Below are 17,999 nucleotides of genomic sequence, written 5' to 3'. Positions count from 1 at the left end.
TCTTCGAAAGGAAAATTGAAGATAAATGCAATGACCACAATTTAATCATATAATTAATTCATTATATATATAAATCAACAGAACATAAATGGCAGTTATTTTGCCATTTTATTTTGTATAAATATAATAATATAAATAATTCATCTGATGAATAGTGTATGAATATCATTAGACTGAATTCCTTGAGCAACATATGCAGGTGTGGTGGAATAGAGTCGTATAGGAAGGGTCCACACCATTGTTTCGATAGCAACTTCAGATGGAGCTTGCCAATTATCAGGTGATTTAATTGTTTCATGTTTTTTGGATGCGATTGTGACAAACTCAAAATGTAGATTCCATTTCAGATTAACTGTGGATGAAAGGAATGATTGAATATCTGAATTATAGTTGTCCTTGCAAAAAATTGAATCAGATATCGATAAAGTTATTTTAACGTATTCTATTGAAAAAGACTAAACAAGAACCTCACCTAATTTGGTGGTAAAGGCAGGTGTGACATGTAATGGTATAGGCAACACAAGTTGAGTATGTTGGAATCCAAAACAAACTTCATGATGTCTACTGAAAGTATGAAGTTTGGTTTCTTGCAAACCTAAAGCTTCTTCCTGACATTGTAGTGCCACAGATAATTGCATACATTCTACAGTAGCAACAGTAAAATCAAGAGACCCAACTATGTCTTCCCCAAGCTTATAAGCAGGCTTAAATAAACAGAATCGAGCTACTTTGCCTCTCTTATTTGATATCATATAAAAGTTAGGGTTTCTTCTTGCTGTTATATTCTGAAAATGAACAACATATTTTCACCCAGGGCTGAAGGACCTAGGTCGATGGCCATAAAATAAACTTTTTCTCTCTCTCTATTTTCACCTTGTAACGAAAATGATTTCAACACTTACTTGAAGAGTCTGAAGTGCTAGATTCAATGGATTTTCATTCTGACGAACTTCAAGAAATGGATTAGTTGGGGTTAATTCCTCCGTTGTCTCGTTATATATTTCTCCTGCGTCTGACATTGAAACTTCTATAAGAGGTAGTACTCTTATAGGAACTTTCAATAATTTTACAGGATGATTAACTCTTTGGGTACCCACAGTTATCTTATAGCAATATTTCACTAATTGACCTCTATATGATGGAGGGGCATCATTAGGTATTTTTTCTTTATAGTTATCTAAAAAGTTTTAATTTCTCTAATATTGTTTAACAGAAATATTATATTTAAGACAATACTCACATGTCTTTGTTTGACCAGGATATAATTTCAAATCACAAAATAGAATTTTAGGTTTCGTAGAAAACACTGTTAACCCTGATTCTGGAGTTATCGCTAAAGATGTTCCAGCAAACATAGGTGTATCATTAGATTGTAATTTATTATCTTTATTGACCTTGGGACTTGTGAAACAGTGGCAATATATTTGAACAGAGCCCCACGCAACATTTTCTACTGTATTACTATTGCTTTGTGAAATTGTATGGTTTGCTGATAACTGGTGTGAAAAGCTAATACTACATTCTACACTTTCCCCAGTCAGGAAAACATGTCCTTTAGTCAATTTTATTGTAACCTCGATCGTCATTTCTTCTCCCTAGTAGTCTGACTTGCATACAATTTGAATATTTATAAATTAAAAATTATGGTTATATAACTGGAATAACAAGTTGTATTACTACTATTATTGTAACATTATAATAATTAATGCAATAATATGAAATGAACGAACGAAAATAAATTATTACATGGCATATATTCAAATTTCGATTTGTTTTTATTTTTCCTTCAAAATTGACAGACTACGGAACGTTTCCTGTCAGTAGTTGTCAATTCTTGACATTTGCCCTAAAATCACAGACATGCATGCATTTTAGTGTTCTGTGGTGCTTAGCTAAGTTATGGCCTTGTTAAACAAGGGATGAGAGATAAACAAAGATATAATATAATTACTTTGGCGATAAACGACTCGAAAGCTGGCCTTCGAAAAATCCTGAAAAAGCTGGGTTCAGTTAAAAATTCGTCAAGACCGAACGGTCTTATAACCACAGAACACTAATATAATATTCTTAGTAACTCTGCATAAACTCACCATTATGGGACAAGCACTGGCTGATTACTCTGTAATCTGTGCTGGTTACCGCCAGCATTACTCAGATGTACGGGCGTATCCACGGGGGTACTGCTTTCGCTCATTATCTTATAGATAGTATAGATCAGTCACCTAAAACTTGCCAAGTACCCTCTCCCAAACTCTGATTCAATCGAAGTATCGGATTATTTTTTACTCGTCTTGGACGATGTAATGCTGGTGGATATCCGAATGAATGATTCAAAAATAGTATGTTAGTTGCAGCTTAATTTCGATTTCGATGAATTTTTTTTGAACTCAAACTTCACTCGGAATTTAAAGTTAATGATGAACTTTTCGTTTTATGACAGAACTTTCTGTCGGGTCACTCCCAAGTTAGTTGAAGTGTAGATACACTTCAAAGTCAAATTAAGCATGAACCTCCAATGAGAAACTGATAAGCAATACACAACGCTTCTTACATTCAAATTTATTCGAGATACATCTTATATTATATATAAAAACAAAAATAAAAACAATGTTTGTGAAGTACCTACATTAGTTTAAATTATGGCACTCACTTATAATGTTACTTAAATTCAACGGCAGTTTATTGTCTTGTCGACTTAATATTCACAGTGAATAAGATTCTTTGAATAATTGCCTCCAAGTATATTAACAATAATATAATTCATACTAAAAATTTAATAGATAAAAACAGAATTGGTCCCTATGTTAACATGTTCAAAATTTCATATTTATGTCAACCTCAACATAAATTGTTAAATAAGTAATTCAGTAAATGTATCCAAATGATTGATACTTAAATAACGAAAAGAACTCAAACAATTCTTAAATTAAAGGTCCACAACACACTGGAAAGAATATCTTACTTTATACTTATATACGATTTGACAATAATATGCATTTAAAACAATCAACACTGATACAGTTTATATAGAGTATGATATTTACAGTGAAATAAAGTATTTCTCTGATCAAGTTCCGTTATTTTTTTTTTCTGTTTGTACTCTAAAATTTGTATATTGTAATATACAAATTTTCAAATGATATGATCGATAAAATAGTTCGATTATGTGGAAGGGATTTTCTAAAATCGATTTTAATTTATTGTCCTAATTATATTGTTATCCATGACAGGTTAGATTTTTCGAAAAATATATTTCAAATTGGGTTTACTATTGAGGCTTTTTAAAAATATATATTATCTGCACTTTCGAAAATTTTTAGCAATTAGTTACAATTATGAAATTCGGTTTACATTTGGAGTATAGGACTTCATTATCGTTTGCCATTTACATCAATTTTGAAGGAGAAAGTGTTTGTGAGATAGAAGTGCCAAGTACGATAATGTACTCTTTACATATAGTCCACATGAGAAAATAATTTTTAAAAGTTTGTCAACATTTATTAGTTTAAATACGACTATCTTTCGTTATTTCCACTAATTCGTGAGGGTCTGCTTTCAATTTATCTTGCTCATTGAATCTCTGTACCTCATCTTGACTGAGGAGATCAACCAACCTTGCCCCAAGACAGTCACACATTACATTTATCGTTGTTCTGAACCGATCTCTGTAATAACAAAAAACGAAGTTAATAATCTGCAACATTCAATACACATAACTACCAGGCCAGATCCTGCCGATTAGGGCCCATTTACCTTAAGAAACCTTAATAAAATGGATTTCATGAATACCGAGGCCAAAAACACTACTCTTCGCTTTATGAGTAAAATCAGCACTACCCATCCTTGATGAGTTGAATCGGTACAACCCAAAGATTATAGAGTTAGCCAAACTGTATAATCTTTGGGCACAACCCCTTGAACTCAATAAAGATTCTTCTTTGAGTTCAATACTATACCCCTGAATGTGTGACTTGTAACATATATATATATGTATATTTATGTTCCAAGTGTGGAGGGTAGGGAGATTTCTCTCTACCAATGCATTTTTTGAAAATATCTTCCTTCCGCGCGGTACCTCTAATCATTCTTGTATTCATTATGAAATGCTCTACAACTTTTCCCGTACTCAAAACCCACAAGATGGAAAATTTAATGATGATATACAGTCCTCTTGCAAGGTACCATAAATATCTTCGCTAATCTTCGCTCCATACGATGCCAATCTCCTTACTTATTTTTACTTTTCTGTTTGGCAAAAAATGATGAACAAAAATACCCCTTCACATTCCAATTTCAAACTGCCTAAATAATTCCATTGCGATGAATCAGATTCCTTTATTTTCGAATTAGTTGATGTTGGTTAAATATCTTTTCAACGACAAGGAATTAGAATTCGGTATTTGGTACGTGTAGCTGTAACTTACTGTAGCCTTCAAGAATAGTCATAAAAAATAGGATTACGTACCCTTTAAAAAGGAAGAGGAAAATTTGGAATACTAGTCTATCTGGCTGAGCATATTTAAAAAAAAAACTGTCTTCGATTTATGAAAATATAACTTACAAAAAATCAGGTAATTTGAAAACCTTCACTGAGCTAGCTTGTAAATGTAAACAACTAGAATGAATAAAAGTCAGACGAAATTTGTCATCGCATATAATCGCATACTGAAAGAGAAGGGAACTGAACACGAGTTTTTTATTTTATTCCCATCATGGTGTGAAAATTGACAATACTCAGACTGAAAAGACCTTTCAAATGATGTGATACTCAAACCAGTTTCATTACATATTTAAATTAGATTGCACGAACGCCACTATTTCAATGCAGGGTGTCCGACTTAAAGTGTCCCTATACCTTATTGTGGAAACTAAAGGAGCTAGAAGAAAAAGTTGAATACAAAAATTGTCTGTAATCGATTGAACTTTTATTTTTTATAATCCATCTTAATACAGGGTGCTCCGTTTTTTCCCTTTTAGTATCAACTTTCTTATTTCAAATGGAACAGCCCTGTATATTATTGCATTTTTGAATTCCTTGTCAAATTTTAAAGTAACTATGGTATGACAATCATGGTCCTATATAGCACCGATTCTGAGATATTCGACTTTTTCTTAAAATTTTGACAGCTGAGGTGCTCACTAAAATAGCTGATACTAGTTTTCTGATGAATGTATCAAAATTGCTAAAAATACAGATGTAACGTATGATCCAATATGTTGACAAGAGCTGGTCAAAATTTGGTTTCGATACATTCATTAGAAAACTAGAATCAGCTATTTTAGTGAGCACCTACAGCTGTCAAAATTTTAGAAAAAAGTCGAATATATCAGAATCGGTGCTATATAGGACCATGGTTGTCATACCAAAGTTACCTTGAAATTTGACAAGGAATTCAAAAATGCAATAATATATAGTGTGTTCCATTAAAAATAAGAAAGTTGATACCAACAGGGAAAAAACGGAGAGCCTGTATTAAGGTACGTTATAAAACGTTACAGACAAGTTTTGTATTTAACTTTTTCTTCTAGCTCCTTTAGTTTCCACAATAAGGTAAAGGGACATTTTAAATCGGACACCCTGTACAATATAGCATTGCCGGAACATAATTCCTGCTTTGATTTTACGGATCTCCGGAAATATAGCTCGGTTGCGTTCACAAACTTACTCAGAGCAAGCTCTGAGTAAGCTCTGATTACCCGAAGCGTTCACAAACGTACTTTTAGTTCCTCAGAGTATGCTCTCTGAGCATGACCATACTCATACTCTACTCTCGGAGTAAGTTTATGAACACACCCCTCCAATAATATATTCAGCACTTACAGAAGCCAGTCTACGGCGATGATGTTGATGACTTCTTTGGATGGTAGTCCGACCGTGTCCAGTACCATCACCATAGTGACGAGACCTGCCTGGGGGATGCCTGCAGCTCCCACGCTGGCCGCCGTTGCAGTTATGCTGAAAATAACAATTATATCTATTTTTGGAATGAGCAATTTCCGTGGAAAAATGGAACTGTATTTGTCCGTGTACGGGAATATTGAATGTTTATCGAATATGGCCAATTTGTGTCGAGTTTGAAATTGGCAATTCACCGATTCGTAAATTTAAAATCATCGGACACCTCTACATATAAACTACGAACACATTTTTGTATTAACGTCACGTCAATATCAGAAATTTGTGGGTTTTTTGGCTGCTGCATCTCGAATTCTTCATATGACGCACAAAATTGTGAAAAAAATATGACATAGAAAACAGAACACCTAATATTGATGAATTTATCACAAAAAATTTTTTGTATACATATGCAGAAGAAAGAAAGCAATGGTGAAACCCTTTGCTTGACCATCATGCATGCACAAACAGAATCTGCATTCATCACTAAAGATAATTTTGATCCATTCAAGTACCCCGTTCAGCCTTTCTCTGCACCAAACTAGTCGATCGCTAGTCGAAATACCAGCAGAGTATCGGACTAAATCTGTAGGGGTGTACACTGGAAAATTAAGAAGGGCAGCCACCCCAAAGTGCGTTCTGCACCCCCCGGGTGTACACACCAGCAGGGTATCGTACTAACAGTAGGGGTGGAACTGAAAATGTGGCACAGGACGGGTGAGATTGGAGGCCGAGGTTCCAAGATAATAATACGGCGTGTTGTCTTACCTTTAGACTCTGGACGGGTCGAATTTGGGACGTGCACTTGCACCGGAAAAGAAAGCTACTTCGGCGAAGAAGAAAATGAGAAAAAAAAAGAAAACTTCCAAGAAAAACAAAATTACTCTTCCAATAACGGGAAAAACAAAAGAACTGAAAGGCTCAACGTAACGGCTATCAACAAAATCTCGGAATATGCACTGGCAGCATAATATATCGAATTTATTAACCTACGGAGGAACATCTGCTTCTATACCCACCGGGGAGGTGTATAAACTAAAAGTGTGATGTCGAAAATCGGTAAAATTTGCGTCGATGAAGCCGTCTTGATTTCTGCTTATCGGTACTGGCGAACAAAAACTCGGTTATCTCTCAAATCAGGATGTGTTATACGGCGCGACATCGTTTTTCAGAACTGAAAATGAAATAAAAACGGTGCGGGATGTTTACAGTTCCGAACGATATGTCGGAATCCTGAATTGGAAACTAAAAATATTCCCTTCGAAAATTAACAAGAAATAAAAATAAGAATTCTACTTCTAAAACGAGTGTGCATTTTTGCTACAAAAAAAAATGAATTTACACTACAATATAATAACAGAATGTCCCTTTTATCAAATAAAAACTGTTACTCACAAAGCATTAATGTCTATTCGATTCGGTTAAAACAAACATTATACTTAAAAGTGAGTTTATACAGGGTGTCCGCGCCATCGGGCAGCGGTCGATTACTCTATTAACTTTACAAAAAAGAGTTTGAAATATAACTTTCCTTTTTTCAAGTAAAACATCTCCTAAAATTATTCAGAACTCTACAAAGTGTTTCGTTTTTTTTGCACAGTTATCAACTTCGTTATTTTAAAGGGAATCCTTGTTTAATTTGGATATAAGTTTGATAACACAACTATATCTGAATTCTCAACGGTTTTCGAGAAATTTGACTTTTTATTAATATTTTGACAGTTTGAGGTACTTACATAAAGGACTACGGATATTTTATGTAATTGATTCAAATTTGGACCGCTGACTCATGGCGCGGACACCCTGTATATATCCCTCCTTCTATCATACATAAAAAACATTCTTTATATTGTAATGAGCAAATGGGAACATTTTTCTAACGAAAACACGAAAAAAAATTTTATTTGGCATGCTTGTCATGACGAAACTTTTTTATCTATTCTTTAAACTTTCAACATAAATTGCTCACCTCACAGCTACCAATCTTCCGAAACTCATGTCAATGTTTCTTATTTGGGCAATGAAAATCGCTGCTACAGCCTCATACAAAGCAGTACCATCCATGTTAATGGTTGCACCAATGGGGATGACGAATCTTGTGATACGAGGATCTAAACCCATCTCATCCATAGTCCTTATGGTGATTGGCATGGTTGCAGAGCTGAAAAAAAATTATTCTAAAATTGTTTATTTAACTAAAATTTTTTTATGTCTCATTTAACTTCCAATTATCTAAAAATTCCCCAACTTCAGCAGGACATCGTCTACAGAGTCAGCCTGTATAATAAAATAAACTCACCTGGACGCAGTTCCGAAAGCGGTAGCGATAACTTGACTGAGTTGTCCGATAACTTTGAAAGGCAGGGTTCTTGTACCGATGAAGTAGAGGATGGACAGGGTACCGAAACCATGGAGGGCTAAACCGAGAAGTACGGTTGCGAAGTACAGCCCAAGTCTTCCAATAAGGTCCACGAAGTCCTTCTCTTCCAAAATCTTTGCTGCTACCAAAAAGAACACCCCAAGAGGTGATAACCTGAAATCAATTGATATTGGATCATAATTTCACGAAGAAATATGAAGGGTGATTAAAAAAAACTGCCAAATGTTATTCGCTGATTCCAATGAAGATGAAGAAGAGGCACATAATATTTTCAAAATTGGACTTAAGATAGAGGAATGCAGTTGATGGCATTATTAGTTTAAACTTTCTTTCAAACTACCACCTTCAGTTTTTCTGAAAGAAAGTCCACCCTTTTGAAATATGGGATCTTATCGTGCTTCTTCTTTTGATTCAGACTGTATATCGTGTTGATGCGGTTTTCATTTATTCCCGATTGACATTTACACGTGTGCCAATCATTTTTCAGAATTTTCCTGCGGTTTATCGAATTATGTATCGGTAATTTTCTCCTTACATTCTGATTCATTATCACTCACCAAATTACCCAGCTAGTTATCAACATGATAGCCTCGCTGAGGACGTCGAAAAAGTCTAGCAGAGGTTTTCCTTTCGAACCCAGTTTTCCTATGGCAATTCCCAAGACGATACTGAAGGTGACCAATCCCAAAACGTTCGTTGTATTCTCCTCAGTCTGGTCGAATGACCAAGTGGACTTGTCGTATTTTGTTCCCGCATCTTCCAATTCTTTGCTGTAGTTTTGAGGCGGATGAAGTGACGTCTGAGTCTGCGAACATATTATTGATGTTGAATGATCGATTTGTTTATGTTTATGTAGATATATACAGGGTGTCTGTCAACAAATGCGAAGGACTAAGGGAGATGATTTCTCGATGAAAATATGGAGGGGTAGTTCCTATAAATTTTTTTCGAAATCAACCTCCCTTCCAAGATACAGCCCTTGGAAGGGGGATGGAGAGTTTACAGTTTTTAATTTTTTCACGGGTTCTAAAAAACAATGAGTCATAAAACTATACTTTATAAGAAGCACTAAGTAGATGTTACTCACACAATTTTTTTAGATTTCATAACTTTATTATTAGGGGCTGAAATTAACAACTCCCTATGATTTTTCCTTCGAAAATTGTTTTCGTGGGATAGATTTTCGAGAAATAAAAATCTTTTATGGTTTCCCATTCAATTCTAAAAAAAAAGTCTCTTGCACAATTTCGATACAGTTCTAATCACTGTTCATTCCATTTCATCGTATAAGTGTTCCATCCCGCTAAAATACATGGATCCAATTCTATGCCTTATAGACCATCGTTTACTGCTTTCAAGATTTTATTTATTCCGAGGAAAGTATCGACTGTATAGATATTTTGCAGGAGCCTTTTTTGTCTCCAGAATTGAATGGGAAACCATAATTTAATTTTTAGAAAATCAATCCCACGAAAACAATTTTTGAAGGAAAAATCATAATGTAATGTCATTTTCAACCCCTAATAATAAAGTTATGAAATCTTAAAAAATAGTGTGAGTAACATCTACTTAGTGCTTCATATTATGTATAGTTTTATGACTCAGTGTTTCTTAGAACCCGTAAAACAAAAAATAAAAACTGTCAACAGTGTCAACTCGTCATCGCCTTCCAAAGGCTGTAGCTTGAAAGGGAGGTCGATTTTGAAAAACACTCTGTATAGTACTAATGGACACTATTTCGAGAGGAATCATTGAAAATTTACACATGTTGTATTTGGTTCTTGAAAATTTCATTGAAAAATTGAAAAGAGTTGAATGTAAATAAAAAATAATGCCTTATTTCAAAGACAGGTTTGCCTGTAGGTCATTGAAATGACAGTGAAACCTTTTTTTATTTCTCTAGTCTCCAGTTTAGTGGAAATTCACGATTAAAAAATTGAATAGGATCTCCACTGAGCATCAATAATATAAATCCGATATTTTATTCCATAATCAACGACTCTTCATGTTCCAATGAAGCTTTCATAAATATATCATAACCAATAATCCCTCAAAAATGGTAATACTGGGAATTCAATTTGAATTTCAAGCAGAGTTACCAAATTAGACGAAGATCCTTCAGAGGTATTCATTGGTCGCAAATTTGATGAATACTGATGAAACAATAAATGTTTGTTACTACTACTGACACTGCAAAGTTGGTTTGTCGACCAAATGCAGTATTTCACAAATTGATAAATCTACCTATATTGAATATTTCGATGATCTACATTTCACATAAAATGAAACGATAGGAAGAGTAGGCACATCAAAAGTTTAAAATGAATCCGATTCATTTCCATTAACGGTAACATGAAAAGGCTCTTCTCCATTTCAAAATCCAGTTATGACATCGCACCCTAACATGGTTTGCTTTCAAAGCGCACCGATATTAATTCAATTTGCAAGTTCATTTATCTATCAAGGAAAAGGATACCTATATTACATTCGTATTTGAACTTGTTTAATTCAGTACCTTTCAGAGATAAAACGATGTTCACATTTTGTTTTTAAATTGAATTAATTAATCATTTCATGGAACTGAACAGTACGCGGAAATTTGTATAGTACGAAAGAAATAAGTTGTTGATAGAATCTGATGAAGAAATGGACCAAATATTCCGAATGAATTAAAAATGCAAAACTTACCTGCGTTATACAAGCCCCCACCAAGTTCGGAGGAAACACATTTCTGTAAAGAAAGATGAATATAATCACAAATTATCGTATGAAAACTGGGTACATTGTGATAATATACCTGATATATTCCTCAGATAATGAATGAGGTAACGTAAAGTAATTCTAGATAATTTCAAATCAAAATTGTAAGAAGAGACACGATCGATTAACATTATGATAAGGAACTCTAAAACGTGAAAATAGTTCCGATGTAAATAAGTAATTGTTTATTTTTAGTTAAGTTATGGATTTTCAAGTATCGGACACTTCAATTACATATTTCTAGATAATTAAACAAATTGAGACTATTAATTACTGTGATTTATTTACATTACTGAAATGAGTACAACTTTTTCACAGAATTGAAAGCACAAAAAACATAATAGGTACCTTGACTCATTCAATATTCGTGTCTTTGATGTATGATAATTACGAAAGTCGGATGAATTTATTTCCAACAATTTTCCCTTTCGCCTCAGATTATTTGAATTGAACATGGACCTTCAAAATTCCATTGCCTACTTGACGACGAATTTTTTTGGACACACGTGGTATAATTGATATTTGATTCCTTCCTATATGAGTGACAAAAAAAGCAGTAACCAAGACTGTAATTGTAAAAGAGACAAAATCCTCGATGTTATTACGAAATCGAGCACGTTATTTATTACAATTGTATTACTTAATGCAGAAAGCATTTTCTCATCTTGTGTTTCATATGTATCTAGGTCAATGTTTTCATTAATTGTCGTTAATGGAACTGAGGCAGACAGCTTGTCACACCATGAGATAATAACAATACTTCTTGATTTATCTAATGGATCCCACACACTTGGCCTGTTGATCAATTTCTTATTTCGTTTCAATCCGGAGTAACAGAATGAATGAGTGTAGAAAAAACTACCAAATGATGAAATGAGAACTTAAAAATTTCTTAAATGTTATAGGCGCTTAGAATATGTTCACATTGAAGGCGAATACATTTGGTAGGAATCTTGGTGGAGATTATGAAGAGCAATTTTCAGGGAAAGGTCATTTTTCTCGAAGGTGGTTGACACAGTGAACTGTTTTTGTGAAAAATTCATTAGCGCTTCAGAATTTGCTGTCATTTCGTCAATTTTTCCTTTTCAAATTACCTCCACAGGCCGTCCAATAAATTGGAAGAGGGAAGTAAAAAGAGTAGCTATTCACAGTGGAAATCTATGTACATTTTCATAAGGAATTGTCAGTTTTCAGTTGTGGCACTTATTTAGGAACAACCTATATGTTTCAAACATCGAAATAGACCTATTTGAACGCCAGTCTTGTAATGAAGTCGATTAGTTTGTAACATTAAGCTGTTTATTCATTGGGCTATAAAACTGCCTGGAAATTTAGATTGTTAGATTGTTAGATTGCAATTTGAAAATGCCTACGCTGATAAATTCTGTAATGGTCTAAGCCCAACTTCTTCGTTAGGAAGTTTGACAATTTCCTACTCAATTGATTTTTTGTGCTTATTTTCGTTATTTTTTTTTGGTACTCAAAATATAACTCAACCTTGTTTCCAACGTCGGCGAAAAAATTTTGTGTATCCACTGTGTGAGATGCTATTTTCATTCAGAATTCTGATTCATGTTTTATCAATTCTAGACTTCGTTAACGTCAAAACTTGATAACCCAGGGTCAATAGCAAACGTTAAAAACGTTACGTAATTATATTATATCATTTCGAATTCGTTTGTTATTTCCATTTGAAACCGGAGTGATACTTATTAGTTTTATCTTGAGAGTAAATAGCTACCAACGCTTTAGGTGGAATGAACTTTATAACTTGTAGCGAAAAGTAAAGAGTAAACAAGCAGAAATGTAATGAACATTTTTTCAAATCCTTTCACTACAGAAATAAGTCTCCGTTGCAACAAAAATATAAACTACATCCTGGTTTGTGATTATTTTTAAACTTTTCCGTCAACTTAAACCTAAAAAACGAACAACTCATTTCATTACGCGTTGAATCTTCTATCTTCAGAATATGCATGCACAAATCCCTAGTATATATGAGCACAAAATGTTTGCGCATTGCTCCTTGGACTGTACACTTTCTACAAATTCAGTTGTTTAGATTCACCTAACAATGTTATAGAATGACGAAACGAGAATCGAAACAATGAAACATTATACCGATCATTTCACCCCTTTGAACAGCAAATAATAAAAAGTCATGAAATCTATTATCTTTTATTGTATCAGAATCATAAAATATCCTATTTCGAAATGAGAGTAATAAAAATAAAACACCAGGAGTTGTTTGAGAAGACTGATGTTAAGTGAAAAATTCATCTTTATGGATTACCATTAATTACTATCCCCTCTCTTCATCATAATTTAAACTAACGTCCAGTTTCATAATCAAATTTAAAGTCACTTTAAGCTTAAAGCTTCCATTACTCTCATTTTTAGTAGGGATAAGGAAGCTTTAAAATTAAAGGGACTTTAGGTTTGATTATTAAACTGGACGTAAGCTATCCACCTAGTAAATTGCTAATTTATATGACTATGTTATCAGTTTTGCAGTCGCTCATATGAAAAATAGTAGGTACGTGATACCTTATAGATATAGGTACCTACCTAGAGTTGTCGTAATTTGTTTGGCTCGTTTTCGTGAATAGAAATGATTCTTCAGAACATAATAATTATTTCACATTCAATGGGTAATTGCATTATAATACAAGGAGTTTACCATGATTCACACTTATTACATATAAGATCTCTAAGAGATGGATAGCTTCAGGGTCGAACTCAGGACCTGTTATTTACCTAGTAGATGGTATAATACTTCTAGTCTTCATATTATAATTTTATTTTTATGTTTTTCAGTTGAAAAAACAGGAAGAGAAACTATTCTGCACAAATATTCCTCTACTTTCCAGACATTTTCATTCCAAATATGGTAGAAACTCCCACAAGGTTTTATTAAACACCGGTAGTTTGTTGGAAAATCGAATTGACCGATTTCTAGAAGAAGGAATTTCGTCATTTTGTACCTTTCACATTTTTTCTCGTTCAAATTTGGATCAGGTAGAAAATTAAATAAGAGAATAAGAGAAAGTTAGCGAAACACGTGTGGGGGTGTAAAAACTCATTTTTGGGGGAATCATATAATATGTTCTAAATTTTGTAAGTTGATTATTGGAAATACATACTTTTTCTGTATGATATAAGCATTGTATACAATGATGTAAGTACATCACTGATTAGAAGTTGATTAAACAATCAAAGTTGAAAAGTTCTACTTTGGTTCCTGAAATGAACCTATAACACCTCATCGAAACTATTGGTGGTAACTTGATGAAGTTTGGTACAAAAATCATACTAAGGTCCTCTTAACTATTGAAACCGATCGACTTATTTCGAGGATTGAACATTTCTGTATAGTGAAAAAAAAATATATTTTGAAAAGAGTTGTTGATATTTCCATGAAACACGAAATATTTTTAAAAACAATAAAACTTTATATTGCCACATATAAGATAATCTCAAATAATTATTGGGTAAGGAAAATTTTAAATCTATATCACTGTTTATCACACTCCTTTGTGGAGTAGTGGCTTGACTATTTTTATAGGAAACAGTTCATTCAAATTGTATTATGAGAATTTTCTCACTCAGGTTTTTCATATATTTCCTCAAAATGGTTTTTTTCAACGATATAGAACTATACCATAGCTATCAACTAAAATATTAGAATTTTAGTATTTGGAAAGAATATAGTGGATACTTAAATAACTCAACTCTTGTTTTACTATTTTGACAAGTGTGAACTTACTCAACCTAGAGCTCAATAATCACCTGTAAATTGATTTGATACGCTTGAATATTTACATGCTATAATGGGTTGTTATACAGCCTCAAGGCTAACTCATTTGCATTTTGATAATTCAGAATTTCATTAGCAAAAAATATATTTGAAATATTTTGACTGCTTTGGGAGTAATGAAGCTTTGTTTGAAATTGTCAGTTTTCTCAAACTCAACTATATCACCGAAATTACTCCTCGCAGATAAAATGTAACGAAACAAATCCGAATTCAACATAGACACCGATTAAATTCGGATTTGTAACAACAATCACATAAAATCTCTGTTTTATTTTCGTCATTTATGAAATGAAAATAGCACCTCAGATACATGCCAAATCACCTTGACGAATAATAGTTGTGTGATATCTTGTGTTGATATTTTCTGAACTGAATGAATCTTGAATCTTCTTGAGAACAGCTTTAGGTAGGTTAACAAAAAAATCTGTACTGTAATATCGAAAATGCTCTGCTCAGAAATTGATAGGAATCCCACATAAATTTCTCTTTACTTGTCGTCCTTGTTAAATTACCTGTTACACATGTGTTTTTTTAGGAAAAACTGTTGTTATCATTTATCATATTCGTTTTTTACTTTATCAAGCTCTTGTTCTCTTAAATAGATTTCATTTTATTAGAAACTATTGAGGCGTTGAAATTTATTTCTCCAAGTTTTTCTCTGCAATGTACCTACTTATTTTGAGAGCTTAGCGATTCTGCTTCCTATTTACGAGAAATTTAAGTCGTGGTTACAGTGGGTACGGGTTGGAAAATATGACAAAGGGAAGAAGTGTTTCTTTTGAACTCAGGAATCTTCTGTTAAGATAATAAGTCAAAGACACTCTGTAGATCAGCGTGACATTGTATTATCATTGAACTTTGGTATTCAGAGAAAAATGGGACAATCCTAGGACTTATTAAAAATTCTGAGTCGAATGGCTAGCTTTTCATCTTTGACACTCTGTGAAATTTCAAAACAAGTAGTTTGGGGAGTCCGGGAGGGTTGAACCCCTTTTCACTCTGAAGCCACTTAAGTTGTATCTGTAAATGGTAGCAACTCATTTTTTTGCGATATCATGCCCACATACGTAACAATAAATAATAGTACAGTGATGGTGAGATGAACATTTTGAGTACAGCAATTCTTTCTTTAGGAACCGAAAATTGACTCATGTCTCCCTAAACCATGGGAGAGTTGAACAGGGGGCGAGAGAGACTTGACCATAAGTTTGTTTATCATGAAAAATATTGAAAGAAAAAAATTTTCAATGATCAACGATTGTCTATGTTAAGGTTTTCATCATCAGAGGTATCAGCTTATGAAATACATAATTTCTATTTCAGAGTTACTCTCACTTATTTCCGAGATGTTTTTTAGTTTTTTGAACCTTTGTACCTATATTTTTTATATTTATTCCGGGAAACTTGGACCACTGATTATGTCTCCTGACCATAGCATGGGTCAAGTCTCCCGCACTCCCTTTTAGCCTATTCAACAGATCTTTTCTTGAAACTTTTACAACTATTAGGTATTAAAAAGACTCATCGTTTGTGAACCAATATTGATAAATGAAAGCAATAATTTCCGCGTTTTTTCCCTTGCTTAATTATCGTAATACACGATACCTGCAATATGTGATTTAAGCATATGGATGCCACAGATTACAGAGAATAGATGGGACACCTCTTAACCCCCACCACAATTGATGTTTTTAGTGAGGATCGCAACCGCTTGGTGGCGCTACATTCGCAGTTAGTTTATTGTTCAGCCGCTAGGCCCGCTAGGTGCGATTCAAGCATGGCTTCAGTAACAATAAAGTTCAGAAGTTGAGAGGTTAAGTTCGTTCTTTTCTGTTAAAAAATGTTGTATTATTAGTGGACGTTGAAGGTATTAGTGATTTGTAAGCTAATTTATACCTTTTAAAAATGATAAAAATGAGCAATTGTTGTGTACCTGGATGTATGGACCGAGTAAGCCAGACATCGTTTCCCCAAAGCCAATCCAAGTATTTTTAAAACTTGGTTAGAAGTTATTAATCCACAAAATTGGCAAGAATTATCCGATGAACAGATTTACAATAGATATTACGTGTGTCATCCACATTTTACCAAGCTGGACATACAAGAACCACAATCTGACTTGATGATGTATAAGAAAAAAATTCAAAAAGGTTAGTAACAATTTTCTTCATTTTTCATTGATTTTTGAAAATAAGGATATCAATTTTCCTCATCAAATTTCCAGGTGATCAATTGTTACATAGAATATTTTTTGTTTTAGGGGTTAGAAAGTCAATTTTGACGAGGTTGCAGTACACTAGGATTTCACAACTAACTGCGAAAGAAAAAATAATGTACTCAATGTTGAAAGAGTGCAATGCTAGGATGAGTCAGCTTAAATACCAAAATAAATGTCTGAGGTAACGATTAGCTTATGCAAATAAAATTATTTCATCTCGTGGATTTCAAACCCTTTCTTAGCATATCTCTGGAGCAACTTATAATTTCATCTTATGTCAATTGAGGAATCAGACAGTCAAGGTAAACATAAAAAGATAATTATTATTCATTTATATTGATGGTTTCACTTTGTGGGAAAACAATATTTGTTTATTCATATACCTGCAATGTACAATGTATACCGATTGTATATTTTTCTTATAAATATTATTCTGAATTCGTTGAAAGTACGTAAGTAGATGTCTGTCTACTTGAAAAAACCTGTACATATATTTTAAATATTATTCTGAATTTTTAATGTGAGTAATTTCACTTAAATTCTTTGAAACTTCATAATTGTTCATTCATATTGATGGTTTCACTTAGTGGGAAAACCATGTTTGTTTATTTATATACCTGATAATGTTCGATGTATAACAATTTTATATATTTCTTGTAAATATTCTGAATTTGTTGAAAGTACATAATATTTTCACTTTGTGGGAAATGTTTGTTTAATTGAAATTTCACGAATATGTAAGTATGTAATGATTATTATTATGTAAATAAACATTATTATTATAATTATTAATATTATTTCCTTAGCAGTATCCTTTCCTTTAAAATAGTTCAAGCTTTCTTGAACTAAATATTTCGCGGACCCAGTAGTGCGAACGGTTTTGAAATTTCGCGCCTTTTCTCGCTAATACAGACTCCTGTATTGTTGA

The 17,999-nt window shown here is 33.2% G+C and overlaps 2 protein-coding genes and 1 long non-coding RNA gene across 4 annotated transcripts in view; 1 reads left to right on the top strand and 2 right to left on the bottom strand.

Annotated features, from left to right (window-relative positions):
- Window positions 1-35: 35 nt before the first annotated feature.
- On the bottom strand, window positions 36-1,798 carry LOC123308472 (RAB6A-GEF complex partner protein 2). Its single transcript, XM_044891134.1, has 5 exons — window positions 1,747-1,798; window positions 1,241-1,655; window positions 903-1,177; window positions 473-785; window positions 36-352 (listed from the first exon to the last, which is right to left on the bottom strand). The coding sequence occupies exons 2-5, from the start codon at window positions 1,584-1,586 to the stop codon at window positions 141-143; spliced, it is 1,146 nt and encodes a 381-aa protein (XP_044747069.1). The 5' UTR covers window positions 1,587-1,655; window positions 1,747-1,798; the 3' UTR covers window positions 36-140.
- A 746-nt stretch (window positions 1,799-2,544) lies between these two features.
- LOC123308471 (excitatory amino acid transporter 1) overlaps window positions 2,545-17,999 on the bottom strand; it is a 38,205-nt gene continuing 22,750 nt past the window's right edge. For both annotated transcript variants that reach the window (XM_044891132.1, XM_044891131.1), the window contains exons 3-8: window positions 10,965-11,007; window positions 8,834-9,081; window positions 8,196-8,429; window positions 7,866-8,057; window positions 5,822-5,956; window positions 2,545-3,665 (exon numbers count right to left, since the gene is read on the bottom strand). In XM_044891132.1, coding sequence (XP_044747067.1) covers window positions 3,506-3,665; window positions 5,822-5,956; window positions 7,866-8,057; window positions 8,196-8,429; window positions 8,834-9,081; window positions 10,965-11,007 — 1,012 coding nt within the window. In that variant the 3' untranslated portion in view covers window positions 2,545-3,505. The remainder of the gene's footprint in view (window positions 3,666-5,821; window positions 5,957-7,865; window positions 8,058-8,195; window positions 8,430-8,833; window positions 9,082-10,964; window positions 11,008-17,999) is intronic.
- LOC123308473 lies at window positions 16,494-17,535 on the top strand. Its single transcript, XR_006537128.1, has 2 exons — window positions 16,494-17,003; window positions 17,114-17,535. It is a non-coding gene; the product is annotated as an uncharacterized LOC123308473 (long non-coding RNA).

Source organism: Coccinella septempunctata, chromosome 2 (assembly GCF_907165205.1).
Source record: "Coccinella septempunctata chromosome 2, icCocSept1.1, whole genome shotgun sequence".
NCBI classification, from domain to species: domain Eukaryota; kingdom Metazoa; phylum Arthropoda; class Insecta; order Coleoptera; family Coccinellidae; genus Coccinella; species Coccinella septempunctata.
This window is presented reverse-complemented; position numbering and strand designations above follow the sequence as displayed.

Bases quoted from the DNA above. Each gene is read 5' to 3' on its own strand.
- LOC123308472 (XM_044891134.1), bottom strand. From the start codon at position 1,586: ATGACGATCGAGGTTACAATAAAATTGACTAAAGGACATGTTTTCCTG. The intron at 1,178-1,240 runs GTGAGTATTGTC...AAAACTTTTTAG, and splicing joins TCCTGGTCAAACAAAGACAT to ATAACTATAAAGAAAAAATA. The intron at 786-902 runs GTAAGTGTTGAA...GTTCATTTTCAG, and splicing joins TAGCACTTCAGACTCTTCAA to AATATAACAGCAAGAAGAAA.